The following is a 14,428-nucleotide window of genomic DNA, read 5'->3' as shown; positions in this document are numbered from 1 at the left end:
GAAAGTTCACTATAACCGGGTTTATTATAAGCGGACTTTACTGTATTTGCACTGTTGATCTGTTGCTTGGATTTACCGATTTCATCCATCGGTTCTTCTATCAGCGTTCTGCGCCTAATTAAGATTCTTCAGCTCACTCGTTAACAGATTTTGAAGAAAATTGAGTAAAAACAACAGCTAAAACAAGCAAAATTTTCAGTTATATTGATCGACGAATTAAGTACGTATCTGCATGTGCATCGACAAATAAATTAGGAAGAACAACACGCCAAACTTCCGTTTCGTTCAAGTGTTGATACATGGGTTATTGAACCAACCGAGGCTCGTTCGTCTCCAAGTTGAATCCCCGTATGTTTCGCTAGTGGCAAGGGCGACATCAATAAAACTCGGTTAGTTGTCACCTAATACGTCTTTATTATCTCTAATTAGTTGTGCGAAAGGTCGCAAGGTCTGACCCACAGCCTTTGTTCGCTCACTTAACCAGCGCCGGCTCTGCAGCTCACTAATCCGTTGTTTTACATCCGATTTTGGTGTCCAAAAACGCTTCAGACATTTATATTCAAAACTCACAGTTTGGTCGTTTTTATCTTTATCTTTATCTTTAATGGTTCCTTTTATCGGAGTGTTACCAGCCGATGGCATGAATGCAAATAGGAGTGGAACACCAAGAGGGTCTATGGGGCCAATGCCGATAACGGAACCGCTAATTTCCTTATAGCTGGTGAAAGACGTGTGTTAAGTAGGCTTGAATAACACTGTGTTGCGTTTATTTTGGAATTTTTCGCTTCGAAAAATCGCGTTGATAAAACTACTGATAAAAAAATGCGAATCTAGACCAGACCAAAACTTTGAAAAACAGAAACATTCAAAAATGCGTACAACCAGTCGATTTCCATCAGGCACCAGAAGTTTCTGGTTGCCCTCTCCACGATCCTCAGGTTCTTCATTCGATTAAATTAACATAAAAAGGGCCGAGAAGATGGTCAAAGCAACCAGGTGCAGCATGAATGGACCAACGTTCTTCACGGTTCTCGCATCCGATGGAACAGGTTACAGTGTGACGAGCCTTTTTAACGACCTTTTCGCGGTGGAAGTAGCGCAAGAACCCGAAACCAAAAGAACCACAACCACAATGACGGCTTAAAATATGTTCGGCGCTCTTTTCACGTTCGGATTAACCTGGGCAATGATTTTGTATGAATAAAACATGAAGTTTCTAGTCGGTGCGCGCTACCAGGAGAACTAAACCAGTTAAAAATAGCTGGAAAAAATCCGCTTCAAATGCGGAAAAGGAAGTTTATTTTCATCGGCATTGTCTCGTTGCAACTTGCAGCCAGCGTACGGTTGTTTCACTCATTTACCGTCACTTTACGGTTGTGCACATAGAAAACGGATTTTTTTCTTTCAGCGAAGTCGATTTTTCAGGCATTAGGCGCAAGAAAGCGTGGTTTTGTGTAATTTCTTGCAAACTGAAAGTGGCGCAGCCGGACGTTTATGAAATTTTAAAAATCTGTTGAACCAACAGTTTTTCTAAAGATGTTGAATTTTGCAAGTCGCTACTAGTTTCATTTTCAACGATCCCAGTTTTTCAATGAGAGGAAGCGATGAATCCCACCCAGTCCCAATTTTGAGACCGATATTAACTAAGCTGGAACACATCAGGAATTCGGGCGATTTATATGAAACTCTCACACTTTCCAGAGTCATGTGTTTTCTACAGATGCTGATTTTTTCAAGTTGCTACTTGCTGTAGCTTCGAAGATGTGACTTATTAAAGCCGACAGCGCAGATGGATAAAAGCATCCATTTTAGCCCCATGTTTACTTAGGTTGAACAATGCTGGAGTCCGCACGATTCTTATCGTCAAACTTTCAGCATCTTTTGACTCAAGTGTTTGGTAAAGACCGTAAAAATTACAAGTTGCTACTTGCTTCAGCTTGGAAGATACGAGTTTTTAAAATAGAGAACGCACTTGGATAAAACCAGCAATTCTGCGACCGCTGTTACTAAGCGGGAAAAATTCAGGATTTTATGCGATTTTTATAAAACCTTCAGCATTTGTGGGGCCAAGTATGTTCTAAAGATTTGAAGGTTTTCCAGTTGCTATTTGCTTTAGTTTCAACATGACGAATTTTTGAATCAGGCAGGGCCGTTGGCTGAAAACATCCATTTTGAAACCGATATTAACTAAGCTGGAACACATCAGGAATTTGGGCGATTTATATGAAACTCTCACACTTTCCAGAGTCACGTCTGTTCTACAGATGCTGATTTTTTCAAGTTGCTACTTGCTGTACCTTCGAAGATGTGACTTATTAAAGCCGAGAGCGCAGATGGATAAAAGCATCCATTTTAGCCCTATGTTTACTTAGGTTGAACAATTCTGGAGTCCGCACGATTCTTATCGTCAAACTTTCGGCATCTTTTGACTCAAGTGTTTGTTAAAGACCCTAAAAATTACAAGTTGCTACTTGCTTCAGCTTGGAAGATACGGTTTGTAAAATAGAGAACGCACTTGGATAAAAACAGCAATTCTGAGACCGCTGTTACCAAGCAGAAAAAATTTAGTATTTTATGCGATTTTTATAAAACCCTCAGCATTTGTGGAGCGAAGTATGTTCTAAAGATTTGAAAGTTTTCCAGTTGCTACTTGCTTTAGTTTCAACATGACGAATTTTTGAATCAGACAGGGCCGTTGGATGAAAACATCCATTTTGAGACCGATATTAACTAAGCTGGAACACATCAGGAATTTGGGCGATTTATATGAAACTCTCACGCTTTCCACAGTCACGTGTTTTCTACAGATGCTGATTTTTTCAAGTTGCTACTTGCGGTAGCTTCGAAGATGTGACTTATTAAAGTCGAGAGCGCAGATGGATAAAAGCATCCATTTTAGCCCCCTGTTAACTTAGGTTGAACAATTCTGGAGTCCGCACGATTCTTATCGTCAAACTTTCGGCATCTTTTGACTCAAGTTTTTGTTAAAGACCCTAAAAATTACAAGTTGCTACTTGCTTCAGCTTGGAAGGTACGGTTTTGTAAAATAGAGAACGCACTTGGATAAAAACAGCAATTCTGAGACCGCTGTTACTAAGCTGGAAAAATTCAGGATTTTATGCGATTTGTATAAAACCCTCAGCATTTGTGGAGCAAAGTATGTTCTAAAGATTTGAAAGTTTTCCAGTTGCTACTTGCTTTAGTTCAACATGACGAATTTTTGAATCAGACAGGGCCGTTGGCTGAAAACATCCATTTTGAGACCGATATTTACTAAGCTGCAATAAATCAGGATTTTTTGCAATTTTTATCAAACTTTCAGCGTTTTTAGAGCCAAGTGCATTCTAAAAATCCGGATCCTCAAGCTACTAATTGGTTTAGTTGAAAAAATGTGTGAATTTTTAAACGAGAAAGCGCAGTTAGGCAAAAATAGTTCTGGCCAATACAACTTAAAAAATGCGCATCTTACTTGTTTGCATCTGCTTTCAATGAAAGTTAAATGCAAGAAGAAATTAAATAATTAATTTTCCTATTCATCATTTGAACCAACAGCACCGGTTTTTAAAGCTTGCAAATACTGGAAAAATGAACTGAGATGGTAATTAGTACATTAAAGTCGCATCCAGATCAGTTCAGTATTTGTCGGAACTTTACTCGGGCGGATTTATTTATCTTTTAAATAAAACTATCGTTGAAAGTTCCGCCCGCGATAAATAACTGAATATAATTGAATGAAATATGGGCAGTAGCCTTTCGAAACGCTTCCCATTCATATTAAAGACCTGGTGGAAACGGGTCCTACTTAAGTATGCGTCAGTTTATAAATTAAGACACTTTTGGGCCGTTTGTCTGGCATATGGCCCCTGGATTCTTTGATGCGTATGCATGCATCTTATCCAGAAAAAACACTGGATGACGTGGAACAGCATTTTCGGTCGATTCATTAGAGTTCCCGGCGTGCGACTAACCGGAAACAAATAAATTTTAATTCTACGCCGCACAGTTGGCCGCACACACAATTTATGTAGAAAAACGTCGAAATTTGTCTTTGGCCATCATCCGAACGAGTTTTCATTGCTCGAAAACCCGTAACGGCCAGTTTATTGCTCGTTAAAGGCCAGCAGTTCTTAAAAGTGCAACGCATCCGAAAGAGGTTAGCAGCTGATCGTTTCACTTTTGAACTCATTCAAGCCAATGTACGTGCGGAATCGTAAAAATTGTCTGTAATGAGGCGAAAGCCATCGAAAATCTCTTGGAGTGCTTGAGGATTTTAATTGTCGATAAAATTTTATGCAGAGGAATATTTGGGTTTAACGCGCTTTAGATCGGTGCAACACAAAGCCCAAGTTGGGCAAATTTTTAATTTATTTAGGCTTCCACAGTCGTTCCGTTTTTAGAAGACGCTTGATTTTACAAACTCTCAAAGTTTTATAAAAATCGCACGGAATCCTGGTTTTTGCCAGCTTAGTGAATGAGTCTCAAACTGGATGTTTTTATGCAACTGAGTTCTGCCCTTTAAAAATTCGCATTTTACGAACTGAAACAAGTAGCAACTTGAAAATTGCGGCGTCATTAGAAGATGCTTGACTCGAAAGATATGGAAAGTTTCATTACAATGACCCCAAGTTCTGATTTTTGCTAGTTTGGTAAATATCGGCCTTAAAACGGACGTTTTCCCTCGAATGCAGCTCTTCATTAAACATTCACATTTGCCAAGTTATAGCAAGTACGCGCTTGCAATTTTTCCGGTCTTTAGGCCACTTTTAGATCAAAAGATGCTGAAAGTTTGATAAAAACATACAGAATTCTGACTTTTGCCTGCGGTCTCAAAAGATGTTTTTGTCCATTTGCGCTGCTTCTTTTAAAAATTCGCATCGTTCTCAATAAAACAAGTAGCAACTTGAAATTTTTACCATCATTACAAAATACTGCACCCGGAAAATGGTGAAAGTTTAATTACAGAAACTCGGAAATCAAATTTTTGCCGGTTTTTAGTAAATATCGGCCTCAAACTGTGCGATCTCTCAACTACGCTCGACCTTTAAAAATTCACATTTTGCAAAATCAAAGAAGCAGCAATGTGAACTTTTCACGATTTTTAGAACGTAGTTCACACTAAAGATGCTGAAAGTTTCATGAAAATTGCCATACATAGTGATTTTTGCAAGTTTAGTAAATATTGGCTTCGAAATGAATGTTTTTACCCAACTGCGCTCTCCAATTTAAAAAATTTCCAAAATATTCCAAGTTTTAACTGGAAACTTCTACCGTCTTGAGCAGAGACTTGGTTCAACAGATGTGCAAAGTTGTGTTCCAAATGCGACCTTCACTAAGACGCAAATTAAATTCGAAAGTTAATTAAGAGTGTGCCAATCATGTAGCCTCAAGTAGCTCAATTGGCTTACGCAATCTACACTGTGTGAACCAAACGGTTACCTAATTGAACAACTCGAAGACGGAAAAATGTACGAACAAAAGCGCATTGAATTCGCCTTATTGAAATGAATGCCTTATTTGCATGTCACCAAGTTCCGGGGGAACAAACAGGTACTTTTTGACCCACATTTTATACACGATGAAGTCGAATAATTCATACGCATTTGCCTTATTTGCCCATTGCTTGTTCGGTGAGGAAAAATTGAATTTTCCCATCTGCGAGCGCAAAATGTGCCATTGTTCAGCTCAACTGGGATGAAGAACACTCTTATCAGATTGTTGCCGTATGTGAGACCCAAATGGGGCTTTTAAAGCCACGACTGTTAGGAAATGGAGTTTGTTTGTCTTTGGCAATGGCCTAAATTCTTCGATTACCACTTTCGGTCCCATTTTGTCAATATTTGCCAACGGATGGGCATTTAATCACATATTTGAACAGCTTGGGCTGGGGAACTAGTCTCCAGGTATAACGTTCATTAACAATTACTCTAGAATTGTTTTATCTGCTGTTGCCTCAAGGCAATTAATAAAGTCATTGATCTGGAACTCGTCAGTAGGCAAAAATGCCGGAATATAAACACTTCAGTGGCAATTAGCGTCGAAAATGAAAACATTGTTATCGGTTTAAATGCCAGAAGTGAATGTGGTTGATGACACTATAGGTTGAGCCAATAGATGCAATTTACCCAACTCCTCGCTCTCGTTATCGATACATTTTTTTTTTAATTTAGAGTGCAATTATTCTCTAATAATTGGCTCCAGATGTACATTTCTCACTGTGTTTATTGCTGCCATTCTGGGAAACCATAAATTGTTTATCTTAGAATGTTATGACTGACTAATGATTATTCCAGTGTTGGAATGCGGATAACAGAAGCAAACTATCTGCTTATGATGTGGACATGAACCATTCAAAGACACGCTTTTTGGTTTATGCAGGGGAATGGAAAGTTTGAGATTTTTGGAAATATTGGCACCATTGCCGGCAGTGAAATCATGCAAATACGCCTATTGGATTTAGGCCATAGGCTACAGGAAAATAGATTCGGATTTTCTGAAAGATTTGGCAACGTGGATTTTGTAATTTTATATCATCGTTGAATTGGGGAAGATTTGACGAACTTCAAAGTAGAAGATCGGGAAGAAAACACTCTCGATACGTCGAAGGCGCTTGAGATGCAGCTGTGAGGCCCACATTTTAGCAAAACTCATGCAAAACCCATGCGATTTTGTCTAAACTCTCTACATCTTTAGAGTCGACTGTCTTTAATATTCTCTGAAAATTTCAACTTGCTACTTGCTTTAGTGTGGAAAGCGCGGATTTTTAAAGAAGAGGGTGCAGTTTAGTCCAAGTATCCATTTTGAGGTCGACATTTCCTAAGGTGGCCAAAACGAGCATTTTGCCCGATTTTTATTCAACGTTTAGAATCTTTAGCACTCATGTGTTTCCTATGGATGGTAAAACTTTCAAGTTGCGACTTGCTCTAATTTGGGGTGAAGAGGAATTTTTAAAAGAAAGAGCGCCGTTGAGCAAAAACCTACATTGAGACCGATGTTTACTAAGCTAAGAAAAATCGGGATTTGCGGCAATTTTTATGAAACTTTCCAGGCCGTTAGATCCAAGCGTCTTCTATATGTTCTGATAGTTTCAAGATGCTGCCTGTTTTAGTGTGGCAACCGTGATTTTTTAAGAAGAGAGCTGTTGGGTAAAAGCTTCCATTTTGAGATCGATTCTTGCTAAGGTGGTAAAAATCAGAATTCCACCGCATTTTTATGAAACTTTTCGCATTGCCATCTCTAAAGTGTTTTCTAGGGATGGTGAAACTTGCGTGAAGTTTCTACTTGCTCCCATTTGGAGTCCACGAATTTTTAAAAGAAAGAGCGCAGTTGAGTGCGCATGTCATGTGCGACCGATATTGACTAATCTAAAAAAAATTAGGATTTTTTCCGATTTTTATGAAACTGTCAAAATATTTAGAACTAATTGTCTGCTATACCTCCTGAAAATTTCAAGTTGCTACTTGTTAGATAGAAGATAGTGCGTTGGGTCAAATCATTAATTTTGATATTGTGAAGGTGGTAAAAATGAGAATTTTGTCTGATTTTCATGAAGATTCCATAATCGCTAGTGTGAAAGTGTTTTCTATTGACAGTAAAAATTCAAAGTTGCTGCTTGCTCTAATTTGGAGTCTACTTACGAATTTTTAGAAGAGGGGGCGGGCGCTGTTGGGTGTAAACATATATGATGAGACTGATGTTTACTAAGCTGGCAAAGATCAGGATTTTTGATGATTTTTATTAAACTTTCCAGGTCTTTAGACTCAAGCATTTTCTATATTTTTTGAGAAATTCAAAAAGCTACTTGTTTTTGTGTGGAAACCGTGATTTTTTAAAGAAGAGAGTGCAGTTTTGTAAAACTTGGATTTTGAGGTCGATATTTACACATATGGCAAAAATAAGCTTTTTCCCCTATTTTTATGCAGCTTTTAGAATCTTTAGCGCAAAATGAAAGTATATTTTATAGATGGTGAAAGTTTCAAGCTGCTACTTGCTCTAATTTGGAGTATGCAAATTTTGAGATGCGAGAGCGCAGTTAAGTGAAAACATTCATTGAGACTGGCAAAAATCAGGATTGATTGCGAACTTTGTCAAATTTTCCGCAATTCTAGAATCACGCACGTTTTATAACTGGTGCGAATGTCAAGTAGCTACTTGCTCTAATATGAAAAACACGATTTTTTAATAGAAAGAATTTGGAAAAAATCATCCATTTAGGGATCGATGTGTACTGAGCGTTAAAAACTTAGAATTCTGGGTAATTTTTATAAAACTTTCCTGGGCTTTAGAGGCAAGTATTTTTTATAAAAGGCGAAACTTGTAGGTTGGTCCATGCTTTAGTTGGAGAGATACGAATTTTTAAATGTGGGAGCGCGGTTGTGTAAAATTATGCATTTTAAAACCGATACTTCCGAAGCGAAAAAATCGTGCCATTCCAAGCTATGTGTACAGAACTTTCCTGGGCTGTAGATCCAAGTATTTTCTCAAAAAGGCGAAACTTTCAAGTTGATCCGCGCTTTAGTTGGGAAAATGCGAATTTTTAAATATGGAAGCGCAATTGGGTGAAAGCATGTGAAGAGCGATACTTCCTCAGCTGGTAAAACTCGATATTCTGCGGGATTTCTATGAAATTTTCGGCATTTTTAGGCATAAGCGTCTGTGTACAAATAGCGACTCCTTCCAGTTTCTACTTGTTTTACCTTGAAAGGTGCGGACTTTTTAAATAGAGGGCACATTTAGGCAGAACCTGCCAAATAGCCCACAAAATGAAAAAAATTGAGTAAAAATATGTCACGAACAATGCATAGTAAAACTGATTAATAATTGAAAATAATCAACCTTTATTGCAATTGGGCAACAAGGCCTGCGAGCCTAATTAAGCCTCCGTAATGCTCGAAGCCTCGAATCAATGCCTGAATTAATCATCACTAATCTACCCTAAAGATAATCACATTAAGCGGGCCATTTAAACTAAATCCATTAACAGTTTGGCGCAGAATTCTGCATCCTTGGAACACAAACAACAATTATTCAGTTAATTTAAAGTCGAGCATTGATAAACCCTTCAACACGACATTGAGAACAAAAGACCAGTTTTTGATACTCTATTAGAAAGACGACGGTTTCAAGGCGTGTTCTCATAAACAATTAAAGAGCTGCAGAAAAAGCACCCAATTAACCTTCTACTAGCACACTTGCGAAGCATTGAAACTGCTTGACAAAAGCCGCAAAAAATGCTCTACAATTGGCAATGGTTTGTTTTCAGGACCTCGTTCTGCAGCAAGGCAACATTCCCAAAGAAACGACTGAAATCTTCCTGAGCGGCGGCCACTCGATTGTCTTCAACAGCAAAACGTTCAACAGTCTCAAAGCACTGGCTTTGTTGCGAATCGAGAAGGTGCGAAGCGTGACCATCGAGCCCAAAGCCTTCTTCAACATTCAATCATCTAGTCTACTCGTCCAGATACTAAGCTGTGATGCACTCTTACTTAGGACTCAAGCTTTCGAAGATATGCAGGTAATTGCGGAATGAAAAAAATGTCTTCTACCAATTGCTTTCGCTGATTTTGAATCGAAAATGCAAAAAACAATCGTTGCAAATGATCAATTTGGTATATGAAAACCTGCAAGTTTACAGCGATAGATTTGACTAAAATAAGTGAACTCTAATTTCATTTCAGGGTTCCTTATCGACTGAAATAATGAAAACTAAATACGTAAAACTAGAAGAATCGCCCTTTAGCAAGTTGAGCAACTGCACATTTGAAGACATTGACGAGGTCGCTTTGGAAAAGGGCGCTTTTGAAATAAAAAATTTAGGAAGCATTGGCCGACATGGACCAGTCTCAGTGGTAAGTCATTAGGCATGGAAAGACGCAATTGGTAAGCGTTTGAATTTACTTGCAGGTGCTGTTTGAAAACGTCTTCATTCTGGACATCCAAAAGGAGGTTTTTCGGACTTCATTGGCCCAAATATCGTTCAAGGACTGCCGCATTGGGAATATCAATTTTGAGGCCTTTACATCGGCTCAAATATCAACGGTAAGCAGTAGAAGCTGACGTACGCTTTCAGTATTTTGAAACCCAAGTGTCTTCTAAAGATGGTGAAAGTTTCAAATGTTTACTTTTTCTGGTTCAGAAGTTGCAAATTTTTGAAGGCGAAGCGCAATTTTACCAATTTTATTGAAAATATTCACCATCTTTAGAGCCAAGGGTTTTCTAAAGGTGCTGAAAAGCTGGTATTTGGTGTAGTTTGGAGTATACGAATTTTTAAAAAAGAGAGCTTAGTTGAGTGTGAACATCCATTATGAGATTGTTATTTACTAAAACCTCCGTTATGAGCCCGAAAGTTGTCAAAAATCAACATTTTGGGCAATTTTTATGAAACTCTCCGCATCTTTAGAGTTGAGTGTGTTTTAAATATGGTTGAAATTTCAAGTTGATTCGAGGGGTAGTTCGGCAAATATGCATTTTTAAACGAGAGAGCGTAGTTGAGTGCAGACATCCATTTTGCGATTGTTTGTACTACGCTAGCAAAAATCTGAATTCAGTGTGATTTTTATGAACATTTTAGCATCTTTAGAGTCAAATGTTTTCTAAGAGTGGTGAAAGATTCAAGTTGAATGCTGGTTTAGTTTGGAGTGGCCGAATTTTTAAAGGGAAGACAGTGGTTGAGTGAAAACATTCATTTTAAGATCGATATTTACTAAGCTTGGAACATTAGGATTGATTGCGATTTACCTAGTTTGCAAAAATCAGCATTCCGTGCGATTTTTATGAAACCTTTTGAATCTGTAGCGTCGAGTGTCTTCTAAGGATAGCGAAAAATTCAAATCCATACTTGGTGTAGTTTGGCGTATACGATTTTTTCAATGAGAATGCGAAGTCGAGTGAAACCATCCATTTTGAGACCGGCATCGGGACAAATCAGGATTTGGTGCGATCTTTGTCAAATTCTTAGCATTTATAGAGTGAAATATCTTCTAAAGATCGAAAAAATTCCAAGTTGATTTTTGTTCTAGTTTGGTTTACATGAGTAAAAAATGGAGTAAAAACATCAATTTTCGGGTCAATATTTGCTACGCTGGCAAAAATCAGGATTCTATGCGATTTTTATGAAAACTTTAGCCTCTTTGTGGTCAAGTATCTTCTAAAGATGGTGAAAATTTCAAGCTGATATCGGGTCTAGTTGGGAGTATACGAATTTATAAACGCGGGAGTGTAGTTAAGTGAAGACATGATGAAACCGGCAATTACTCCATTGGCAAAAATCAGGATTTCCAGTTAGTTTTATAAAACTTTTCTCATCCCACATCTTAAGTTAAGCGGCCTTTAAGTATAGCGAAAATGTCAAGTTGGTACTTGCGTTCGTGTGGGAGATCGCATTTTCAATCAAGCGAGCGCAGCTGGGTAGGCAAAAACATCACTTGGAGTTCAATTTTAACTAAGCTGCCAAAAATCAGCCCCTTTGTAGATTTCTCTGAAAGTTTTGGCCTATTTAGAATCACGTTTTGTCTAAGGATGGTGAAAATTTCAAGTTGATACGTGCTCTAGGATGGCGTACATAAATTTTTAAATGAGGGGCAACCCTCCATTTTAAGATCCATGTTCATTAAGCTGGCAAAACGCCGTCCTCCAGCAGATTTCTCTGAAACTTTAATCCTGTTTAGAACCAATTGTCTTCTAAAACTGGTGAAAATTTCAAGTTGCTGCTTGCTCCGGTTCGAAGTACACACATTTTCGAAAGGGGAGAGCCCAGTTGCTTAATAACATACATTTTGAGTTCGCATTGGTGTCGGACGCACCTCTGGAGATGCAAGCCACTGGTGTTTGCACAACGGGAAAAGGAAAACATTAAAAGTTACAAACCTGAAAAGCTCAACTCTTTTGCTAAGCAGTGGTTTTTTGACGAATCTATCAAAGTTTCGCTCCAAAGAAGCAACCATTCACCTTTCTTCAACAGATTCAATTTCTGGTGTTGAATTTCAGGTGCTTTTAGTAAACACCAGCATCGAACGAATGGAAACTGGGGCATTCAGCGAACGAATTTTGATTGTGGACTTTCAAATCAGCAAGTGCACAATCCAGACACTCCAGACCAAAGCCATCACCGCTGGCATGGCGAAACTTACCGTTAATCATTCGACGTGAGTTTCTGGATTGCCATAGAAAAATGGTATGTTCAACCGTCCTTTTTTTCCACAGCCTAACGGACATTGAACCCAACGCCATCGCCAGCACAGTAGCCAAAGTGGAAGTTATAGGAAACCAGATAATCAACTTCTTTTCAACTGCCATCACCATCCACAACTGGAACAGCATTATCATGGACCAGAATATAATCAAAAACTTGTACAGCGACTTCATTGTCATCTCGAAAAGTTCGGAAATCGAAGGCTTCTCGTTCAAGGGAAATGAAATTTACAATGCCATGGAAGGCTCTTTGGACTTCATCCAGACAATTGACGAAGGGAAAATGCTGTTTGATGACAACTTTTTCAATCAAGGCTGTGGGTATGTACTTGTCTGTTTAAAAAAAATCCCGGAATTCTCAGCAGCAATTTTCTCCCCGGGCTCTATTCTGTTTCTTCCAGATGTGACCTGCCTGATTGGATCAAGCTCCTTACGAACTCAACAGCCCACACAGCGCTCATAATGGACAGCAGCTTTTGCAGAGTGGACGAGGCCCTGTCGAAGTGCTTCTCCTTGCCAGAGGGAATCATCAACATGCAAAACTTCTCGGAGAAAACCTGCAGCAACAACACGATCTGCGAACCGTACAAAGGGGAAACGCGAACGATCAACACCACCGGGAAAATATTCGTGGACAGCGACCAAAGCCACAAGCAAAGCTGGCTGATTTTCATCATAGTGCTGATCGGGTTCTTCATCATGGCGTTGGTGGGCACCTTTGTGGCCCTCCTGGTCCGTGGAAGCCGCTGGCTGAAGCGCAAAGGTACCCAAATCTTCCCCTCCTAAAGAAGCCCTTTGACTTTTTCCCCCAGGCTATTTCAGGAATCATTACTACAACAACCAGCAAAGCAATGAGGAGGAGGAGGAGGAGAACACGATCGTGACCATCGACACGGAAAACGAGAAGCTGGAAATCCCGCAGGAGCTCACCATTGAGTTTCTCCAAGAATTGTCCAAGAGACTGGATGATCCAGCTACGCACCAAGAGGCCAGCGACATGATCGAGAGGCTCTATGAAATGTTCATAGTGGATGAAAGCTACGAAAACAACAACAGGTGAGCGATTGCTCCAACACACACCAACCCTCCTCCAGCCGTACATCACTCAAACCTTTCCAGGGAGGAAGAGGCGCATCTTTATGAGGAACTGGGCAACCTCAGCTTGCAGATCCCGCCGCCTCCGTACCAAGAACAAGCGCCTGCGACCGCCCAAGTGAGTCAAGCGCCTCCAGAGAACGGCCCCAGAGGGATTCTGAAGCTGATGGAGGAGAAATTCAGCACCAACGAACCAAATGCGAGCAACACGGACTTATCAAACACCTCTACCAGCAGCACCAAGCCGATCCTAACTTCCGACTACTCCGAACCATTGGACAAAGACGTTCATCTGTACTCTGAGCTGAAGGCGCGAGAAGAGGCCAAAAAGGACAGCATAAAATCGAATGGTTCCATGGTGTTGAGGCCTTTGCCCGACCGGCCTGGGTACCTGTTCCAGGCCGGACCTTCTACCAAATTGTGATATAGATTCGACCGGGGGAATATTTATTAATGCTAATTCGCGACGTGCTACGTTTATCTCATAGAACTTTGGTGCCATAGAAAGTGAATGATCCATGTGGCAGGAGTTTTTTTGGTGAAATGGGAGGACTTAAGGGCTGCTCCAGCTGCAAAAGCCTAGTTAACGTACGTGTAACGTTTTGTTAACGTCCCACAAACGTTCCACTTGCACATCGCACGCTTACGAGCTGGGCAAACAGCGCTGTTTTCCCACAAATTCTATACATTAAAAATGAATTGGATTAGAAATATATTTGAATTAAATATATTTACCTTGCCTTACTGTGATAATGTACAGAAGAACTCACTTACTCTGAGAGTTACGTTACATGTTTAAGTGTATATTTGCTACCTTCTGGGTGCAATGTAGTTTGATAGACGCTAATTGCATAATTTTTATACCAAAAATGTAATAAAACTGATTTGTAAACTAACTGGAAATTTATAGTTTTTGCGACTTCCTGGTAAGGCTGGGGATTTCAGGCGTTTTGGCGTGGATAATTTAGTCGTAACGTTTCGCAAGCACGAGTGGCGTGCATCTTCAGAGGTATGTGCGCCATTTGTAAAAAACAATCATCTATACAGATGTGCGAATAATGGCTTAAAAATGAGTGTCTTCATACATTTACCCTCCTTGATTTGAAAATTTGCAACTTTTAACCCTCAGCAAGTAGCAGCCTAAAAT

General features: G+C 39.5%; 2 protein-coding genes across 2 annotated transcripts in view; one reads left to right on the top strand and one right to left on the bottom strand.

Moving 5' to 3' along the window:
- Positions 1 to 14,177, top strand: part of LOC109543313 — a 21,438-nt gene extending 7,261 nt beyond the window's left edge. The window contains exons 2-9 of the mRNA XM_019912962.2: positions 9,260 to 9,511; positions 9,675 to 9,845; positions 9,901 to 10,035; positions 11,983 to 12,140; positions 12,199 to 12,507; positions 12,588 to 12,949; positions 12,999 to 13,242; positions 13,306 to 14,177. Coding sequence (XP_019768521.2) covers positions 9,260 to 9,511; positions 9,675 to 9,845; positions 9,901 to 10,035; positions 11,983 to 12,140; positions 12,199 to 12,507; positions 12,588 to 12,949; positions 12,999 to 13,242; positions 13,306 to 13,705 — 2,031 coding nt within the window. The 3' untranslated portion in view covers positions 13,706 to 14,177. The remainder of the gene's footprint in view (positions 1 to 9,259; positions 9,512 to 9,674; positions 9,846 to 9,900; positions 10,036 to 11,982; positions 12,141 to 12,198; positions 12,508 to 12,587; positions 12,950 to 12,998; positions 13,243 to 13,305) is intronic.
- LOC109543312 (E3 ubiquitin-protein ligase MYCBP2) overlaps positions 1 to 14,428 on the bottom strand; it is a gene marked incomplete in the record, with an annotated part of 67,418 nt that overhangs the window by 29,029 nt on the left and 23,961 nt on the right.

Source organism: Dendroctonus ponderosae, unplaced genomic scaffold (genome assembly GCF_020466585.1).
Source record: "Dendroctonus ponderosae isolate FM_Combo_2020 unplaced genomic scaffold, Dpon_F_20191213v2 Dpon_F_20191213_9, whole genome shotgun sequence".
In the NCBI taxonomy this organism is placed as follows: domain Eukaryota; kingdom Metazoa; phylum Arthropoda; class Insecta; order Coleoptera; family Curculionidae; genus Dendroctonus; species Dendroctonus ponderosae.
This window is presented reverse-complemented; position numbering and strand designations above follow the sequence as displayed.